This window comes from Bos indicus, chromosome 6 (genome assembly GCF_029378745.1).
Source record: "Bos indicus isolate NIAB-ARS_2022 breed Sahiwal x Tharparkar chromosome 6, NIAB-ARS_B.indTharparkar_mat_pri_1.0, whole genome shotgun sequence".
In the NCBI taxonomy this organism is placed as follows: domain Eukaryota; kingdom Metazoa; phylum Chordata; class Mammalia; order Artiodactyla; family Bovidae; genus Bos; species Bos indicus.
Genome location: NC_091765.1, coordinates 25,486,071 through 25,504,738, shown reverse-complemented (window position 1 = coordinate 25,504,738; position 18,668 = coordinate 25,486,071). Strand labels below are relative to the sequence as shown.

Below are 18,668 nucleotides of genomic sequence, written 5' to 3'. Positions count from 1 at the left end.
TGGATATTGAAAATGTGGTATATGCACACAATGGAATACTATGAAGCCTTCAAAAAGGAACCACCATATTTATGCTACAACATGAATAAACTTCAGGGACATTGTACTAAATTAAATAAGTCAGTGAAAAATGGCAAATACTAAATAATTCCACTTACTATATAATAAGTATCCAAAGTAGCCACATTTTTAAAATAGAGTACAGTGGTGGTTACCAGGGGCTGGGTGGAAAGGGAAAACAGGGAATTGTTTACTTGGCATAAAGTTTTAGTTTTGTTAAGACAAAAAATTCTGTAGATCTGTTGTACCACAGTGTGAAAATGTTTAACGTTATGGAATTGTATTAAAAATGGTTAAGTTGGTAAGCTTCTGTTTTTGCCACATTAAGAAAAAAAAATCACTTATTTTCTTTCATTTCCCCTCTTTCATTTTCCTCAACAGCAGGGAAATAAAAAGGACAAAAAAAAGTAAAGAAATTCAAGGACTTCAATAAGTAGGAAAAAACTAAGAAAACAACAATAAAATGAAACAGGTAACCCCACACTCTTACTGACTTATTGCTAATTTTCTTCTTAACGTGGAAATATCCTGAACCTCAAGTGAAACTGTATCCTATGGACCAGATAATGGAATGTCGTGGTTAAAGGCCTTTTGAAGCTGGAGAGCTCAAATACTATTTTGACTTTGCTACAAATTACTGTGTGACCTTGGGTAAGATATTTTCATTCATTCACTCATTCATTCATTCACTCATCAAAAGGTCTGTTTCCATATGAGTGAGCCTGGTCAAATGAATTCTAGGATCGATCTGAGGAATAAATGAAATAAGTCATATTAAACAGTAGGTACTTTACAAGCACTCACGAAGTGCCGGCTATAATTACTTTAGAGCCTAGAGAGCAAGAGAAGAGCACTTGGATTTCGACTAAAGGAAGTCCAGAGCTCTTCCTAAAGATGTGTCTCATTTGTCGATAATTATGGTGCTATCAAATCAGATACTATTTAGCAAACCTTCACTGACTCTATCATTCTTGTGGTCCTCTCTTCTGAAGAACTCTCTCCCAGGGAAAAGCAATGTCATCTCAGGTGTTCGAAAATGTTTGCTTTGGGAACAGCGTTTTCTACCCCAGAGGCGGTGGAACCAGGGACCTGTATATTAACCACTGAGTTCCCTGTTCCTCTCACTTCACTAGGGACCTAGGCCTTAATCGCGGATGAGGATGGGGGGGGGGGGGTGGTCACACAACCACACATCCAGATATAAAGCCCCATCTGGTAAGGCAGGACCAGATGAATCTCCTGGGAGAATGACAGCTGGACATTCAGGAAAACCGATAGGCGAACTGGCAACTCTAGCCGGGTGGCTCAGAGCCGGCATCTCGCAGGTAGGCCGGTGAGGAGGGAGTCTCGGGGAGCCCACGGCCGGCCCGGCCCGGATGTTCAGGGCCCGAGCGGGGGTGTGTCGGTGAGGAGCGTTCTGGGTGTCCGACCGGCGGGGTCCGGCGGGTGGGGGGCTCCGCGGCTCCATGAGGGGCGACGGTGGGGGCGGGGGCGGGCTGCGCGGCGGCCCGGGGACAGGGCGGGGAGGAAAGGGACCGAGGGCCTCACCGCGGGCCGAGGGCAGTGGGTAGAGCTTCTCGGCCTTCTGAAGGAAGCGCTGGGCCTTCTCGCGGTTGCCGGCGTTCAGGGCCTCCCGGGCGATCTCGACACATTTCTCCGCCTCATCCCGGTTCCCCTCCATGGCTTGCGCCTTCTTCCGTTTCCTGCGGGAGCTCAGCAACGAGGGGCGGAAGCCGCCGCCGCCGCCGCTGAGGAGACAAGGCCGGCCGGGGCTGGGGGCGTGCGAAGGCGAGCGGGGAGGAGCGCAGGCGACCGCGGCGGCGGGGCCCGGGCGCACTGGCGGGCTCGCAGCTCCGCCTCCTCACGGCGGCCTCCCCGCCCCCCGCGGGTCGCTACGGCGCGAGCCGCATCCCTCTGGCCCCCGGACTGGGCTCCGCCGCCGGGCCGTCAGAACCGGCTCGCTGGCCCTTGCCGGCGCGGACAGGCTCGGGGCCGACCGACCTGGAGGGTGAGGGGGGCGTGCGGGCGATACCAGGCCGGCTGGCCGCCGGAGGGGCTCTCTTGAAGGGGTTCCGTCGCGGCGTGGACCCAGCCGCCAGCCTCAGCAACGCGATGCCCTCCAACCCCCAGCGCGGCCCGCGAAGGCGGCAGCCCGCCTTCCGGGCGACGAGTGGGGGTGGTGACATTCGTTTTCAGGAAAATTCCCAGGGATCGAAAGCCCCACCTCCGGCCCCCCTCGGCCTCGGTCAGACTAGGGAGAATTCGGTCAGGTGAGGACCGGGCTGCCAGTCCCTGGGCACCGCTTCCGGCACAGCTGTTCAGGAACCCAGTAGGGTGTCCTTTGACCCTAATTCCTGTTTCATTGCCTTATTTCATTCATACTCCATTTTTCTGACTCAGGGCCATTAAACTGTCTTAGTACATCCCAAGAGGTACAAACACTTAATTTGTAGTTTGCACTTATTCTGGTGAAAATAAAAACACTAGTAGCCATGACCAGAAAGGACAGGAATCAGTTCTTTGGCAATGTATTACCTCATATAGGTAAACTTGGGTTTTCTCCCTTCTCCCATTTTAATCATCACCTTTGTGAAATACTTGCCAGGTTGGTATCCTCAGTGGAGGCAAAGGGCCCACTTTTTGCTCGGTATTAAGAACTTGCCAGAAACTAAGTGTCAAAATGATCCACTTAACCTAATTACAAAGTAACTATTTTCACACATTGTTCAGTAAAGATATTGTCTGCTATAGCAGCAAATATAGTAACTCAGGACTTTCAAAGAAATCTTGATTCTTCTCTGTTAAATGTGAATAGTATGTTCCCCAAAGATGTTACCATATACTGAACAATTTAACGCAAGTAACCTTCAAAACAGCGTGTAGCACACTACAATTATCAGTCTAAACTGAAAAGTCCCTTCTGTGTAGGTAGCTACATACAGGACCTTCCTAACTGGTCTCTGCTCCCAACCCCACCCAAGCCCCCCCAGTGCTCTGGTGTAGTGCCGCTATCACAAACAGCAATCAAAGCTAATGAACTGAGATGGTTAAACTGAGCCTAAAAAACATCAACTTGTGCTGAAGTTTTAAAATCTTTTAATAGTTCATTACACAGTATTTAAAAAAAAATACTTGGGCCTTTTAACTTTGTTGATCTACAGACAGAATTAACAGTAATTTAAAGGGAAGAAATGTGCTTAAGTTATTGCTAGGTAAGATACCTATTCAACAAAGCTGTTCCTACTATAATCAAGCAAATTTTATACACAACTAGTTTGGGATATGACCTTTATTGAGCTTATCCACCAGAGTGGAAATAATGTCTGTACAAAACCAAATGTTTGTTACTATAACTTCTGCATCACAATTAAAATCCAAACAGTTTTTTAAAAACAGTCAACTCAATCAAAACCCACTACTTCAGAATCAATAGCTTCTTTGAAGCCACAGTAACACTTAAATATGGTTAAGACTCAAATGCAGAAATTTGGTTGGTTGGAAAGCTAATTAAACTTCCAACTTTCTCAAATAGAATTACAAAAAGGCAAAATTGTGTTTTTCACAGAGATACAGTCCACTGGAATCACCAACACTGGACAGCTGTTAGAGTATTTAGAGTCCTGAGATAATAAGGAATCCAGGCATCCTTTAGACAGTCTTCTGTTGTCCTTTCTTTCCAATCAGAGATTTGTGGATGTGTGGAATGACACCTAGAAGAGGGATAAAATAACACAGCACTTTAAAACCAACAGTTTAATGTTCAACTTGGAAGATGTCTTTCAATGTGAGGCTAAGTGCAGAGTAAAAATTCAGAAATACATAGAGAAATCAAATTTCATGATGCAACCATACTACAGATCAATGAAAATATACTGTGTCCTCTTTTAGACTGAAAATTACTAGAGGGAAATTTAAAAGCAAATTCTTTTCTCTAGAGAAATTTATAAGTTAATATTTACATACCACCACCAGCAATTGTAGCCTTGATGAGAGAGTCCAATTCTTCATCTCCACGAATAGCAAGTTGCAAGTGACGAGGGGTAATACGCTTTACCTTCAAGTCTTTCGATGCATTTCCTGCCAATTCAAGTACCTAGAAGGCAGAATGCAATCAATCTCCTTCCAACTTACATTAATGTCAAGATCCAGACAAGAATCAAACCTTCACGATGAAGGTGTATCTACCAACTGTCATCTCCCCCACTACCTGAATGGCAAGATAAGCAAAAGCCATAAAGAGGGCACGCAATTTTATTTCCTAAGGCCGCAAACTCAAGCTCAGGAGGATCCCCATCATGATCACCAGCCCCCCCTAGCGTTGTCGGAAGCTTCTCGCCGCGTTCAGAGCCTGGGAGTTTTCTTGCATCACTTTCCTCCTTCCCTCTCGCCGCCTCCCCCCACCCCCTCCCAACCTTTTCCAGATTATAGGCGTACACCCATTTACCTCTGCGGTGAGGTACTCCAGGATGGCTGCGCTGTACACAGCGGCAGTCGCGCCCACACGTCCATGGCTAGTCGTCCTAGATTTCAGGTGTCGATGAATACGGCCCACCGGGAACTTCGTTTTTAGCATACACAAACATAAATGCACAAAGATAGACAAGTCAAAGATAATTATACGCGCGCCAAAGGCAGGGGCATGGACGGTGGTGCAGCAACGCGCCCCAGCACAGACACACGTGATCGCCCCCCCGCCCCGATATTTATTGCATCGGTAAACCAAGTCGCGACACTATCACCCACGCAAAGACGAAACGCTAATCCAGAGCGATGATAAACAAGAGAGGAAAAGGAAAGAAAAACGCCACGATTCCCAGAATGCACGAACCACCACTGACCTGCAAACCGGCTCTCTGCGAGCGGGAAACCGCCTTTGTCTTGGCCTTTCCGGAGTCCTTCCCAGCCTTACCGCCAGCCTGCGGCGCGCACACGCCCGCGAGCGAAGGAGGAACGCAGAATATAGGATTACCAGAACAGCACGCCCTTCCCCCACCGCGCCGCGGCTCGGGCGCGAGCGCGGCCCCGTGCCCAGCCGGGGTCTCCGGCCCGCCGCGCGCCGCAAGGACGACCCCGCCCGCCCGTCCCCCGCCGCGCGCTCGGCGCGGCCGCGCGCCTCGGTCCGCCCGCTCGCCGCCCGCCGGCCCCCAGCGGCGCTGCGCGCGCCACCCAACCGTCACCGCCCGCCGCGAGATCCGAGGCTGCTCCGCTCGCCGCCGACAAAACACCTCCCCCTGCTCTTCCAAATCCTGTCTCCGCGCATTCCCAACCGTCGCCGCTTCACCCCCATCTCCGTGTGTAACGGGTTTTTCTCCCGCCGGCAAAAACCCGCGGAGTCTTCGAGCGTCTCCACCAAGTTTACCATTTCGAATTCTGCTGAAGCTCAAACAAGCAAGGCAGAGAAAGGACTAGTCAGACACCCAGCGAGAACCCGCCGCCTACTCCTTCGTCGCACCGCGATTCAAACTGCGCTGTCTCCCGCCTTCCCCGCTCCCTTTATACTGCAGAATGTTCCCTCATCCGGGAACTCGGATTGCTCATCCCACCAATGGCTGCCACCCGCCCTCGGGACGCGTCCTTGAAGCTTCAGCCAATGAGAAGGCGAAGAAAAGGGCGGAGGGGCGGGCGCTTCACAGCTCGAATTCCTATTGGAGCATGCGGAAGGAGGTGGGGGAGGGCGGAGGGATTGGAACTGGGGAGAAGAAGGGCACAGCGGCGGGAGGGAAGAAACAGAGCGAGCTATGCTGCGGGAGCTGGGGGGCCCCCCCGCGCTCGCTGAGGTCACGTGTCCGAGAGGCGGAGTTGAGAGGCTCAGGGGAGGGGCACGCAGTATCGCGCACCCCACCATCACCCGTTCGCTTTCGTCTCCTAACCTGATTCCGGAGACCACGTGAAGTCTCCGCGGGGTCTAGCGCGCCCCACTTCCTGCCCTCCCCTTCCAAATGAGCACCTCGAAGGCAGAGACCGACCAGTCCACAGCCTTCTTCCGAGGCCCGGGGTACTCTTCCTTGATACCCTTAGCATCGCCCAGCTTTTTCAGTCTGACAGGTGGCGCGAACGCGTCCAGTGAGAGGAGCCCCAATTCCTTCCCTGACCACATCCTTGATAGTGATTTCAGTCTTCTAACCCCACTGGGCGAGTCTCGAGCCACCGACTGATCATGATACACTGCTCCCACGTCATTTTCAGTTCTAACTCCCTCGTCTTTCCTCACCATTTTTGAATGCCCTAACCCCGCCACCCCACCCCAGTGGGATACTTTCACGGGAAAAACGGTGATGAAAGCCCTCTTGCTGGTCAGAAAAGACACTTCGGTCTACCCCTAGAGGGCTTGGAGTGAGACGGTATTCTTTAATCAAATCATAACCCGTATCTTTCTGGAGATTACACATCAATGGGTTGTACCTATAGCCTGGTGTCTAAAGTTGATTTAATGAAACCTCAAAGCTATTCTGTGTCAACTTTTCTATGCTAAACAGTTTGCTACATGACAAACGTTCGGTAAATGTCAGTGGGGTAACTTCTAACGTGATTCAAAGACAGTTACAGATGGTCCATGTAATCAGTTGCAAATGATGGGCTAAAAAAATAGTACTGTACACACAGTACTATCATAATGCCAGCTACTTAGTCGTCCAACTAATAGATTAATAACACCTGTGTACATGTCCAGCTGCTTGAAGACAATAATGATCTAAATCTTTTATATTTATAGCATTTAATAGTGTATTACCTTTTAAATATATTTCTGATGTCAAAAAGTTTTAATATATGTATTCTTAAGTACTGTAGTTTGAGTTTCAGTTTGAAAGAGTTTATCAAATTAGAGGACCCCTCCATATCTGGTAGGTAAGTAAGTTCCAGTGAAGAAGTTCCCAACAATTTGACAGAGTTTTGTTATTTTCTTCCCCTTACAAATGAGGAATTTTTACATTGTAGTCAGTAGCAAGAGTTAATCAGTTCTCCCACTGAATTGTTACAATGACATTTTAAAACTGTGAAACCTGATGTAATAGTTAATCTGAGCTCTGCAGAGGCTTCCTGATATGTAATTTAGAAGCCAACGTTAATACCTTTTCCAGTTTGGATAATATGTACTCTTTGCTATGAGATCCAGCTATAGGAATTCACTGTTGCCTCACTGAACAGTGGTTAAGAGAATGTGCTCTGGAGCAAGTAGACAAGAACTCTGCTCTGCTTCCTTCTCAGTATGTCATCTTAGTTACTTTTTGGAGCTTCAAGTTTCTCTTCTCTCCATCCATGGGATTTTCCAGGCAAAAGTACTGGAGTGGGGTGCCATTGCCTTCTGCGTATGGAAAGAGTACAGTACTACCTATTCTCAGCTAGTTGTTGAAAGATTAAAGGAGAAGGTATGCAATGTATGCTCCAACGTGTGTTTATCACATAGCAGCAGATAATAATGATGGTGTCCTCTACATTGGATGCTGAAGTGAAGTCGCTCAGTCGTGTCCGACTCTTGCCGACCCCATGGACTACAGCCTACAAGGCTCCTCTGTCCATGAAAATTTCCAGGCAAGAGTACTGGAGCGGGTTGCCATTTCCTTCTCCAGGGGATCTTCCCGACCCAGGGATCGAACCCAGGTCTCCCACATTGCAGGCAGACACATTGGATGCTGGGGAAGGATGAAATAAAGTATCTTTGATTCCTACATCTTTTCCCTTGTCTAGCATACCGTCTTCGTTTGACATGAAAGTAAAAAGCCGCAATGCAACCCTGAAACCTACCTAGGCCCCCTGCATTGGGATAGCAGAGTCTTAGCCACTGGACCACCAGGGAAATCCCCACTTTAATTTTAGATTGCCTATCACTTGCTGAAATGGATCTTAACTGTTATAGTAAGTCAACACCCTAAATCTTGGGGAAAGAAACACACTTTAGTCTGCAGCACTGAGAAACCCATCAGTATTTCTGAGAAGGGGAGAATACAGCATTCCTCAATTTTAAGGTACTAATTTAGCATGGGGTAAAAGCCAAATCATAAAAGAGAAAATTTTTGTGAGAAGACTGGTAAAGCTGATGTATGTCATTTAGGTATAAACCCTAAAACCATGTAACACTGAAACCAAGACAAGGATGTAAAATCTTGAAGGAAGACTGAGTAATATTTAGTAACTGGGTGTGGCATTTAAGAAAGTGTAGGAAGGATGTAGATAAATGAGAAAGGGCATACAAGAAGAAGCTCAGGTTTTTTGGATTGATGGTTTAGGATATGAAGTAGCATCTATAATAATGAAAATGCCAAAAGGGTAGACATGGATGAGCAGAGGAGAGAAGAAAGAGGAAAGCCAGGAACATTATGAAAAGTTTAACCTGACATTCGGGGAATCCAAGTGGAATTTTCTAGTAAGTATGTTGACAATGAGGGCAAGAGTTTGTGAAAGAAAAATTTTCAAAGATATAGCCTAAGAAGCATACCTAATAAAGAAACTTTAGGTGATGATGTCAGCACTGTTACAAGATAGCATGAGGCATGTTTAACAGTTTATGTGAGCAAAAATTGGTTGGATCCACTTTTAAATTAAGTGAGCCATTTTAAAATTTGTAATTCAACAAAGTGGTGACTCAGATGGTAAAGAATCTGCCTGCAATGCAGGAGACCCAGGTTTGATCTCTGGGTCAGGAAGATCCCCTGGAGTAGGAAATGGCAACCCACTCCAGTATTCTTGCCTGGAGAATCCCATGGACAGAGGAACCTGGTGGGCTGTAGTCCATGGGGTCACCAAGAGTTGGACATGACTGAGTAACTAACATTTACTTAAAGTTTCTTGTTATTAAACATGTTTTAAAAAATCATCGATTTAACATGTAAGAACAGCAGTCAATTGGAATTGGCAGCGCCAAGCTGGAAGTAGTTAGAGGCACTCCACCAACAGGAGCTGGGGGAGAAGACTTCTGTAGGGAAAGTCTGGAAGCAAAGAAAGGAAATTATTTGATTGGCTTTAAAAGATCTGATTAACTTAAAGCAATTGGTCATCTCTAGGTTTTGATTTCATAGCCTTGAGGCATTCACAGGTATAGATTTTAGGCTATTTTCATAGCATTAGAGCCACCTCAGTCTAATAACCTTGTTTAATTAATTTGACACCACAGACGCCAATACCAAGGAAAAGAGTGAATGCAACTGAAAGCTGAAGAGCAGTCAAAAAGATCTAGAGAAGTAAAACGTAGTCTCACTAGACGTAATGATTCCACACTAAACTAGAAAACTGTAGTTACTACATCTTGTAAGATGATGTTTACCACATGTATATTGCTCACTCTAGGTAAAGAACAATCTGTATTTGGTCTTTACTACTCTCTTCTGGAGAAGGCAATGACACCCCACTCCAGTACTCTTGCCTGGAAAATCCCATGGACGGAGGAGCCTGGAAGGCTGCAGTCCATGGGGTCGCTTAGGGTCGGACACGACTGAGCAACTTCACTTTCACTTTTCGCTTTCATGCATTGGAGAAGGAAATGGCAACCCACTCCAGTGTTCTTGCCTGGAGAATCCCAGGGACAGGGGAGCCTGTTGGGCTGCCGTCTATGGGGTTGCACAGAGTCGGACACGACTGAAGCGACTTAGCAGCAGCAGCAGCATTCTCTTCTGTTTACCAAAGATGATGATGTTGCCATAAATTCTGAAACTAAATGGCTTTATCAAAAGTCTTGGTTATTAAGTAAATATTTTTTGCCCAATGTTATAAGATAATGAGGAAAGTCCATTTGGTAAATGCTATAAATCAGAAATTCCACAAGGCTATCTTAGTACTGTTGGGAATCGAAATGCCACTTTCATCCTGAGAAGTTAAGGAAGCACCACAAAAAAAGGCAAGTTTAAAGCCATTCAGTTTATATTGCACAGTCCTCTACAGACTCAGCCCCAGGGGAAAACCATATAAAAGATGTGACCATCACATCTATTGTTAAAACCTTGCACAGATAAGTGTGACTCCCTAGGCCTCTCAATAGGATAATCATGGCTCAGAGAAGAAGCTGAACGTTTTTCCATTCCCTAAGACTTTCCCAGCTTTATTTTGTGTAGGTGCTATGTATGTGTGTTGGAGAAGGAAATGGCAACCCACTCCAGTACTCTTGCCTGGAAAATCCCATGGACACAGTCCACAGGGTTGCAAAGAATCTGACATGACTGAGCGACTTCACTTCACTTTATGTATGCGTGTATGTGTGTGTGTGTTTGTGTGTGTGTGTGTGTGTAGGAATGGGAGTGGTTGCTTGAAATTATTTGTCAGCGTAGAGTAACCTAGTGAAAGCTAACTAATCCAACCAACAATCTATCTGAGAATCATCTTGTTTACTTTTGTAACTGCTTTAAGTTTTCCCCAGTTTGCTATAGAATTACTTTCATTGAGATTTCGCACTGTCTGGGCCCAGGCAGAGAATGAAAGAGCAATGCTTTTGTTCAAAGGAATAGATAAGGCTATCAGATCATGATTAACGAATCACTAGGTTTAGGATATTTGAGGCATGATATTAAGCAAGATCAATTGCTCAAAATAGTTTTTGAGCCTTGTAAATTCTGTACACTTACAAGGCATTTTATGAGTTTTCTATGGAATTTGACCTAGAGGTCAAATTTCAACCTAAACATGTCTGAGGTAGACGTGATCATGGCTTATCTTCATTTTAAAAGATGAAGAAACAGACTTAGGGGACATTCAGGGATAAAAGAGACCCGATGTACATTCTCTGTGGTCTTTTATAGTTTTGTACTTCTGAGTTAAAAACCTTGGGAGAGGATTTGATTAGTGCCCATGACCATATATACCTGTGATCTTCTCTGTCTTAAATGAAATAGATGCAATCTCTGAACAATTTTGAAGACATCAATGTTATTCTTTCTAGATGAATACCATTTTCATTATCTTCTCGTGTCCTGATGTGTTGTGAAATAAGTTATTAATTTCTTCGATAAGCCCTCTCTACTGCTCAGAACCTCAGCAGGAAGCAGCCTGAGATGAACTCTTCCTCCATTAATAGATTATTCCAACAAGTCTAGGCAAGAGCTGGCCAGGTCATTCATCATATTTCACCACAGGATATGGAAATTTACATGCTGGCTCTTTGTTTAGATTTTTATTTCCTGTTTTTAAAGTAAAACAGTGTACTCATTTTAATTCTCAAAAATGAAACAAATCACTTTTTGTCCAAACTTAGCTGACAATTCAGGAATTTTATAAAAATTTGAAGAAGAGAGAAAAGAGTTACTGTATATTATTATAATGTAGAACCTGTTTCACAATACTGATTTTGTAATAAAACTTTACTAATTTTACAGAAAGTGCTGTTTCAAATTAATGAATATTATAAATTACAGAGCACTTGATAAATAAATATATATATGATATGTATAAAAATAAACATATAGCAAAGGTATAATACTTTTACATATGGATATATATAAAACTCCAAGTGACCAGTAAATAGTTTTGCCAAGAACAAATATAGTTATCTCCAACTCTTTGCGACTCTGTACTGTAGCCCGCCAGGCTTCTCTGTCCGTGGGATTCCCCAGGCAAGAATTCTGGAGTGGGTTGCGATTTCCTTCTGCAGGGTATCTTTGTGACCCAGGAATCGAACCCATGTCTCTTACATCTCCTGCTTTGGCAGGTGGATTCTTTACCATTAGCGCCACCTAGAAAGATTATATATAACACTCCAAGTGACCAGAAAATAGTTTTGCCCAGAACAGTATTAGTAGATTTGCTTTAAAAAAGAATTTATAATAGCATTAATGATTTATAAATGTATCAAAGATCAAGAACTTTTATAATATATATTTGGAAATTTCTGTATTTTGTGTTCTCTATTAAGTAGGTTTACAAACATTCTTTGTGGCTGATTTAAACCGTAGTTCAGTTTCTGTTTCCAATGATATATTAAAAATTCTCAGATGGGATCCAAAATATTGAGGCTCTACTCTTGGTTGTCTGTGGCAATCTGATTGCCTCCCAAAAGTGGGGGACATGACTTGAGACTGCATTTACAAAGCATCACATTTGTATTCAGCCTGCTTATTTTGGAGGTAGGTCAAATCTCCCCAAGTCACTCCTAGGTGCTGAAACTTTGCGTTGAATGATAGCTCATGTAAAAATACAGACACATGGAGAACTGCACCTGTCATGGCTCTTTTGTTCCATTTGCTTCACACATATCCAAAGGCTATTTTGCAAGTGGGACACAGCGCCTTTTCACTGATATGATCTTTTTATGGGTTACAGATTTCTATAGAAACATTGGAACAAATATATTGAAGAATATGAAGCAGATAACCAGAGCCTTAAATGACCAAGACTGGCTCATTGTTCATCAAATCCATTTTTTCTTCCTGAGCTTTCCACCAGAACTCCTGCTCCATGCAGAAGGGGTGGCCTGTGACTGTTTCTTGTCAAGATGTGTGGAAGTGGTGTGTGTCATTTCTATATCAGGGCTTTTGAAAAATAAATGTGCCTTCTCCACCCTCTTTTTCTCTATTGAGAGTTGGACGCAAAGCAGGAGACTTCCAAGTAAGATAAGAGATTAAAACCATGAGATCAATCTCACAAAAGCCACCTGCCAAGAAAAAACACCAGGCAAATACTTGTATTGTGTTAGTCACCACAATTTTGTTGTTTGTTACAGCAGTTAGCCCTCCCTAACTAATTGCCTAGCTTACAGACACAAAACGTGAAGGCAGAGGTGGTTTTGAGAGACCTGCTGCTGCTGCTGCTAAGTCGCTTCAGTCGTGTCCAACTCTGTGCGACCTACGTATGTGTAATCTATTATTATTGGTATGCTGATTTCATTTGCCAATACTGTAAAATAGAAGGATAAGTTTTGGCAAACATTCCCTACTAAAGAATCCTTGTTTTCATTATTCCCTACTTTTAAAAAACTAATTAATTAATTTGGCTGCTTTGGGTCTTATTGCTGCATGTAGGATCTTCGATTTTTGTTGAAGCATGCAGGATCTTTATTTTCAGCATGCAAGTTCTTTAGTTGAGAATGTGAACTCTTAGTTGCAGCATGTGGGATTTAGTTTCCAGGGATCCAATCTAGGACCCCTGCATTGTGAGTGCAGGGTCTTAGCCACTGGACACCAGGGAAGTCCCCATTAGTCCATACTTTTAAAAAGACTGTTATTGTAAAAATATAACTTATGCACAGGTTTACTTTCCATGGCAGTATTTGTAAGAGCAAAAGACTGGAAATAACCCAGGTGATCGTTGATCGGTTCAGATCAGTCACTCAGTCATGTCCAATTCTTTGAGATCCCATGGACTGTAGCATGCCAGCCTTCCCTGTCCATCATCAATTCATGCAGCCTGCTCAAACTCGTGTCCATCCAGTGGGTAATGCCATTCAAACATCTCATCCTCTGTCGTCCCCTTCTCCGCCTGCCCCCAATCCCTCCCAGCATCAGGGTCTTTTCCAGTGAGTCAACTCTTTGCATGAGGTGGCCAAAGTACTGGAGTTTCAGCTTTAGCATCATTCATTCCAAAGAACACCCAGGGCTGATCTCCTTCAGAATGGACTGGTTGGATCTCCTTGCAGTCCAAGGACTCTCAAGAGTCTTCTCCAACACCACAGTTCAAAAGCATCAGTTCTTTGGCTCCTTCCCTATTTGGAACCAGTCTGTTGTTCCATGTCCAGTTCTAACTGTTGCATCTTGACCTGCATACAGTTTTCTCAGGAAGCAGGTAAAGTGGTCTGATATCTCTAAGAATTTCCCATGGTTTGTTGTCATCCACACAATCAGAAGGATTTAGCATAGTCAATAAAGCAGATGTTTTTCTGGGACTCTTGCTTTTTCTACGATCCAACAGAAGCTGGCAGTTTGATCTCTGGTTCCTCTGCCTTTTCTAAATCCAGCTTGAACATCTGGAAGTTCACATACTGTTGAAACCTGGCTTGGAGAATTTTGAGCATTACTGTGCTAGCGTGTGCTGCCGCTGCTCCTGCTGCTAAGTCACTTCAGTCGTGTCTGACTCTGTGCGACCCCATAGACAGCAGCCCACCAGGCTCGCACGTCCCTGGGATTCTCCAGGCAAGAACACTGGCTAGTGTGTCGGATGAGTGCAATTGTGCAGTAGTTTGAACATTCTTTGGCATTGTCTTTCTTTGGGATTGGAATTGAAAACTGACCTTTTTCAGCCCTATGGCCACTGCTAAGTTTTCCAAATTTGCTGGCATATTGAGTGCAACACTTTCACAGCATCATATTTTAGGATTTGAAATGGCTCAACTGGAATTCCATCACCTCCACTAGCTTTGTTTGTGGTGATGGTTCCTAAGGCCTACTTGAGTTTGCATTCCAAGATGTCTGGCTCTAGGTGAGTGATCACACCATCATGTTTATCTGGGTTGTGAAGATCTTTTTTGTACAGTTCTTCTGTGTATTCTTGCCACCTCTTCTTAATATCTTCTGCTTCTGTTAGGTCCATACCATTTCTGTCCTTTATTGTGCCCATCTTTGCATTAAATGTTCCCTTGGTATCTCTAATTTTCTTGAAGTGATCTCTAGTCTTTCCCATTCATTGTTTCCCTCTATTTCTTTGCATTGATCACTGAGGAAGGCTTTCTTATCTCTCCTTACTATTCTTTGAAACTATGCATTCAAATGGGTATATCTTTCCTTTTCTCCTTTGCCTTTAGCTTTTCTTCTTTTCTCAGCTATCTGAAAGGTCTCCTCAGACAACCATTTTGCCTTTTTGCATTTATTTTTCTTGGGGATGGTCTTGAACACTGCCTCCTGTACAGTGTCACAGACCTCCATCCATAGTTCTTCAGGCATTCTGTCTATCAGATCTAATCCCTTGAATCTATTTGTAACTTCCACTGAATAATTGTAAGGGCTTTGATTTAGGTCATACATGAACGGCCTAGTGGTTTTCCCTACTTTCTTCAATTTAAGCCTGAATTTGGCAATAAAGATTTTATGATCATTGAAAAAGCAAGAGAGTTCCAGAAAAACATCTATTTCTGCTTTATTACTATGACAAAGCCTTTGACTGGGTGGACCACAATAAACTGTGGAAAATACTGAAAGAGATGGGAATACCAGACCACATGACCTGCCTCTTGAGAAACCTGTATGCAGGTCAGGAAGCAACAGTTAGAACTGGACATGGAACAAGAGACTGGTTCCAAATAGGGAAGGAGTATGTCAAGGCTATATATTATCACTCTGCTTATTTAACTTCTATGCAGAGTACATCATGAGAAACGCTGGGCTGGAAGAAGCACAAGCTGGAATCAAGATTGCTGGGAGAAATATCAATAACCTCAGATATGCAGATGACACCACCCTTATGGCAGAAAGTTAAGAAGAACTAAAGAGCCTCTTGATGAAAGTGAAAGGGGAGAGTGAAAATGTTGGCTTAAAACTCAAAATTCAGAAAACTAAGATCATGGCATCCAGTCCCATCACTTCATGTCAAATACATGGGGAAACAGTGACAGACTTTACTTTTGGGGGGCTCCAAATCACTGCAGATGGTGACTGCAGCCACGAAATTAAAAGACACTCGCTCCTTGGAAGAAAAGCTATGACCAAACTAGACAGCATATTAAAAAGCAGAGACATTACTTTGTCAACAAAGATCCATCTAGTCAAGGCTATGGTTTTTCCAGTAGTCATGTATGGATATGAGAGTTGGACTATAAAGAAAGGTGAGTGCGGAAAAACTTATGCTTTTGAACTATCATGTTGGAGAAGACTCTTGAGAGTCCCTTGGACAGCAAGGAGATCCAACAGTCCATCCTAAAGGAAATCAGTCCTGATTATTCATTGGAAGGACTGATGTTGAAGCTGAAACTCAAATACTTTGGCCACCTGATGCAAAGAACTGACTCATTTGCAAAGACCTTAATGATGGGAAAATTGAAGGCAGGAGAGAAGGGAACAACAGAGGATGAGATGGTTGGATGGCATCACCGACTCAATGGACATGAGTTTGAGTAAACTCTGGGAATTGGTGATGGACAGGGAAGCCTGGAGTGCCTCAGCCCATGGGGTCGCAGAGAGTCAGATACGACTGTGACTGAACTGAAGTTCATGATCTGAGCCACAGTCAGCTCCTGGTCTTGTTTTTGCTGAAAATACAGAATGTACTTCTCCATCTTTGGCTGCAAAGAATATAATCAATCGGATTTCAGTATTAACTATCTGGTGATGTCCATGTGTAAAATCTTCTCTTGTGTTGTTGGAAGAGGGTGTTTGCTATGACCAGTGTGTTCTCTTGGCAAAACTCTGTTAGCCTTTATCCTACTTCATTTTATACTCCAAGGCCAAATTTGCCTGTTACTCCAAGTATCTCTTGACTTTCTGCTTTTGCATTCCAGACCCCTATAATGAAAAAGAGATCTTTTTTGGGTGTTAGTTCTAGAAGGTCTTGTAGGTTTTCATAGAACCATTCAACTTCAGCTTCTTCAGCACTACTGGTCGGGGCATAGACTTGAATTACTTTGATATTGAATGGTTTGCCTTGGAAATGAACAAAGATCATCCTGTCATTTTTGAGATTGCACCCAAGTACTGCATTTCAGACTTTTGTTGACTATGATGGCTGCTCCATTTCTTCTAAGGAATTCTTGCCCACAGTAGTAGATATAATGGTCATCTGAATTAAATTCACCCATTCCAGTCCATTTTAGTTCATTGATTCCTAAAACGTCGATGTTCACTCTTGCCATCTCCTGTTTGACCACTTCCAATTTACCTTGATTAGTGGACCTAGCATTCCCGGTCCCTATGCAATATTGTCTTTACAGCATCAGACTTTGCATCTATCACCAGTCACAGCCACAACTGTTGTGGATTGGCTCTGTCTCTTCATTCTTTCTGGAGTTATTTTCTACTCTTCTTCAGTAGTCTATTGGACACCTACTGACCTGGGGAGTTAATATTTCAGTGTCATATCTTTTTGCCTTTTCATCCTGTTCATAGGGTTTTCAAGGCAAGAGTACTAAAGAGGTTTACCATTCCCTTCTCCAGTGGACCTCATTTTTCAGAACTCTCCACCATGACCCGTCTGTCTTGGCTGGCCCTACATGGCATGGCTCATAATTTCATTGAGTTAGACAAGTCTGTGGTCCATGTGATCAGTTTGATTAGTTTTCTGTGACTGTGGTTTTCATTTTGTCTGCCCTCTGATGGATAAATATAAGAGGCTTATGGAAGCTTCCTGATGGGAGAGACTATGGGGGAAAGTGGGTCTTGTTCTGATGGGTGGGGCCATGCTCAGTAAATCTTTGATCCAATTTTCTATTGAAGGAGGTCGCCATTATCTTCATTACCTCCATCAGAGTTTGGTCTCAGGTCAAACAACAGGGAGGTAACACAGCCCCTCCCATCAACAGAAAATTGGATTAAAGATTTACTGAGCATGGCCCCACCCATCAGAAAATGATCATTAATAGAGAAAAGTGAAAAGTGAAAGTGAAATTGATCAGTCCGACTCTTTGTGACCCTGTGGACTGTACCTGCTAGGCTCCTCTATCCATGGGATTTTCCAGGCAAGTTTACTGGAGTGGGTTGCCATTTCCTTCTCCAGGGGATCTTCCCAACCCAGGGATTGAACCTGGGTCTCCTGCATTGCAAGCAGACTCTTTACTGCCTGAGCCACAAGGAGGCTTCATTAATAGAGAACTTATTAATAAACTATGGTTCATCAACTTAATGAAATAAGATGGAGCTGTAATGGGAAATTATATAAAAGAAAGAAAGTACGTAATAGGTTATCTAGCATGTTGTGTTTTGTATAAGTTGCATATTTGGTAATATTTGCAAAAAGAAACAATAGTGGATTGATAAGCCAAAAATCAATAAAAATTATGTTAGTAAGAGGGAGGGTAAAGAGAACAGGGATCGAAGCAAAACTTGTTTCACAGGTTTTACCTTGGTGTGTTTTAAATCTTTTTATATAATTAAAAAATAGAACTTAATAAGTAGTCTGTAAACATTAAAAGCAAACAACTAAATAAATCTGCCTGGATATTAAGTTAATGCCATTTTCTAACAGAGAAAAGAAAGTATATCCAAGTAAACTTAGAAGTAGTATTACTCTTAATCTTTAGTGGAATATATTATTGTTGTTGTTAAGTGGTGTCTGACTCTTTGTGACCCCATGGACTGCAGCACACCAGGCTCCTTTGTCCTCCACTATCTCCTGGAGTTTGTTCAAATTCATGTCCATTGAGTTGGTGATACTATCTAACCATCTCATCCTCTGCTTCCCCCTTCTCCTTTTGCCTTCAATATTTCCCAGCATCAGGGTCTTTTTCAATGAGTTGGAATATACTATAAAGGCACACACACACACACAAATACCAAGAAGTCTTATAATTCTTTAAATAGTCAATGTTGGGAATAATATCAGTATCGTTACTTTTAAAATTATTACAAGTATATAATAGGATAAGGAAGTACGTTAATTTTCTTAAGTATCAGTAATTTAGCATAAGGGGGAAAAGAGATATGAATATAAAACCAGAAAAAAGACCCTGTAATCTTATATTTGAATGGGAATATCAGTGAAAAAATATAAATTTTCCTTGGTTCTTTAAAAAACAAAAAGGCAAAGCTCTGTATCTTAAATCTCTCTAAGGA

The 18,668-nt window shown here is 43.4% G+C and overlaps 3 protein-coding genes across 4 annotated transcripts in view; 1 reads left to right on the top strand and 2 right to left on the bottom strand.

Moving 5' to 3' along the window:
- DNAJB14 (DnaJ heat shock protein family (Hsp40) member B14) overlaps nt 1-1,878 on the bottom strand; it is a 41,833-nt gene extending 39,955 nt beyond the window's left edge. Inside the window, exon 1 of one of the 2 annotated variants that reach the window (XM_019962395.2) lies at nt 1,609-1,878. In XM_019962395.2, the coding sequence (XP_019817954.1) occupies nt 1,609-1,741 (133 nt within the window). In that variant the 5' untranslated portion in view covers nt 1,742-1,878. The remainder of the gene's footprint in view (nt 1-1,608) is intronic. The other variant, XM_019962396.2, reaches the window with a different exon arrangement.
- LOC109560123 (secretory immunoglobulin A-binding protein EsiB-like) overlaps nt 1,284-18,668 on the top strand; it is a 62,454-nt gene continuing 45,069 nt past the window's right edge. The window contains exon 1 of the mRNA XM_070791159.1: nt 1,284-1,385. Coding sequence (XP_070647260.1) covers nt 1,308-1,385 — 78 coding nt within the window. The 5' untranslated portion in view covers nt 1,284-1,307. The remainder of the gene's footprint in view (nt 1,386-18,668) is intronic.
- Nucleotides 3,140-5,577, bottom strand: H2AZ1 (H2A.Z variant histone 1). Its single transcript, XM_019962394.2, has 5 exons — nt 5,420-5,577; nt 4,899-4,976; nt 4,505-4,618; nt 4,024-4,153; nt 3,140-3,770 (listed from the first exon to the last, which is right to left on the bottom strand). The coding sequence occupies exons 1-5, from the start codon at nt 5,420-5,422 to the stop codon at nt 3,709-3,711; spliced, it is 387 nt and encodes a 128-aa protein (XP_019817953.1). The 5' UTR covers nt 5,423-5,577; the 3' UTR covers nt 3,140-3,708.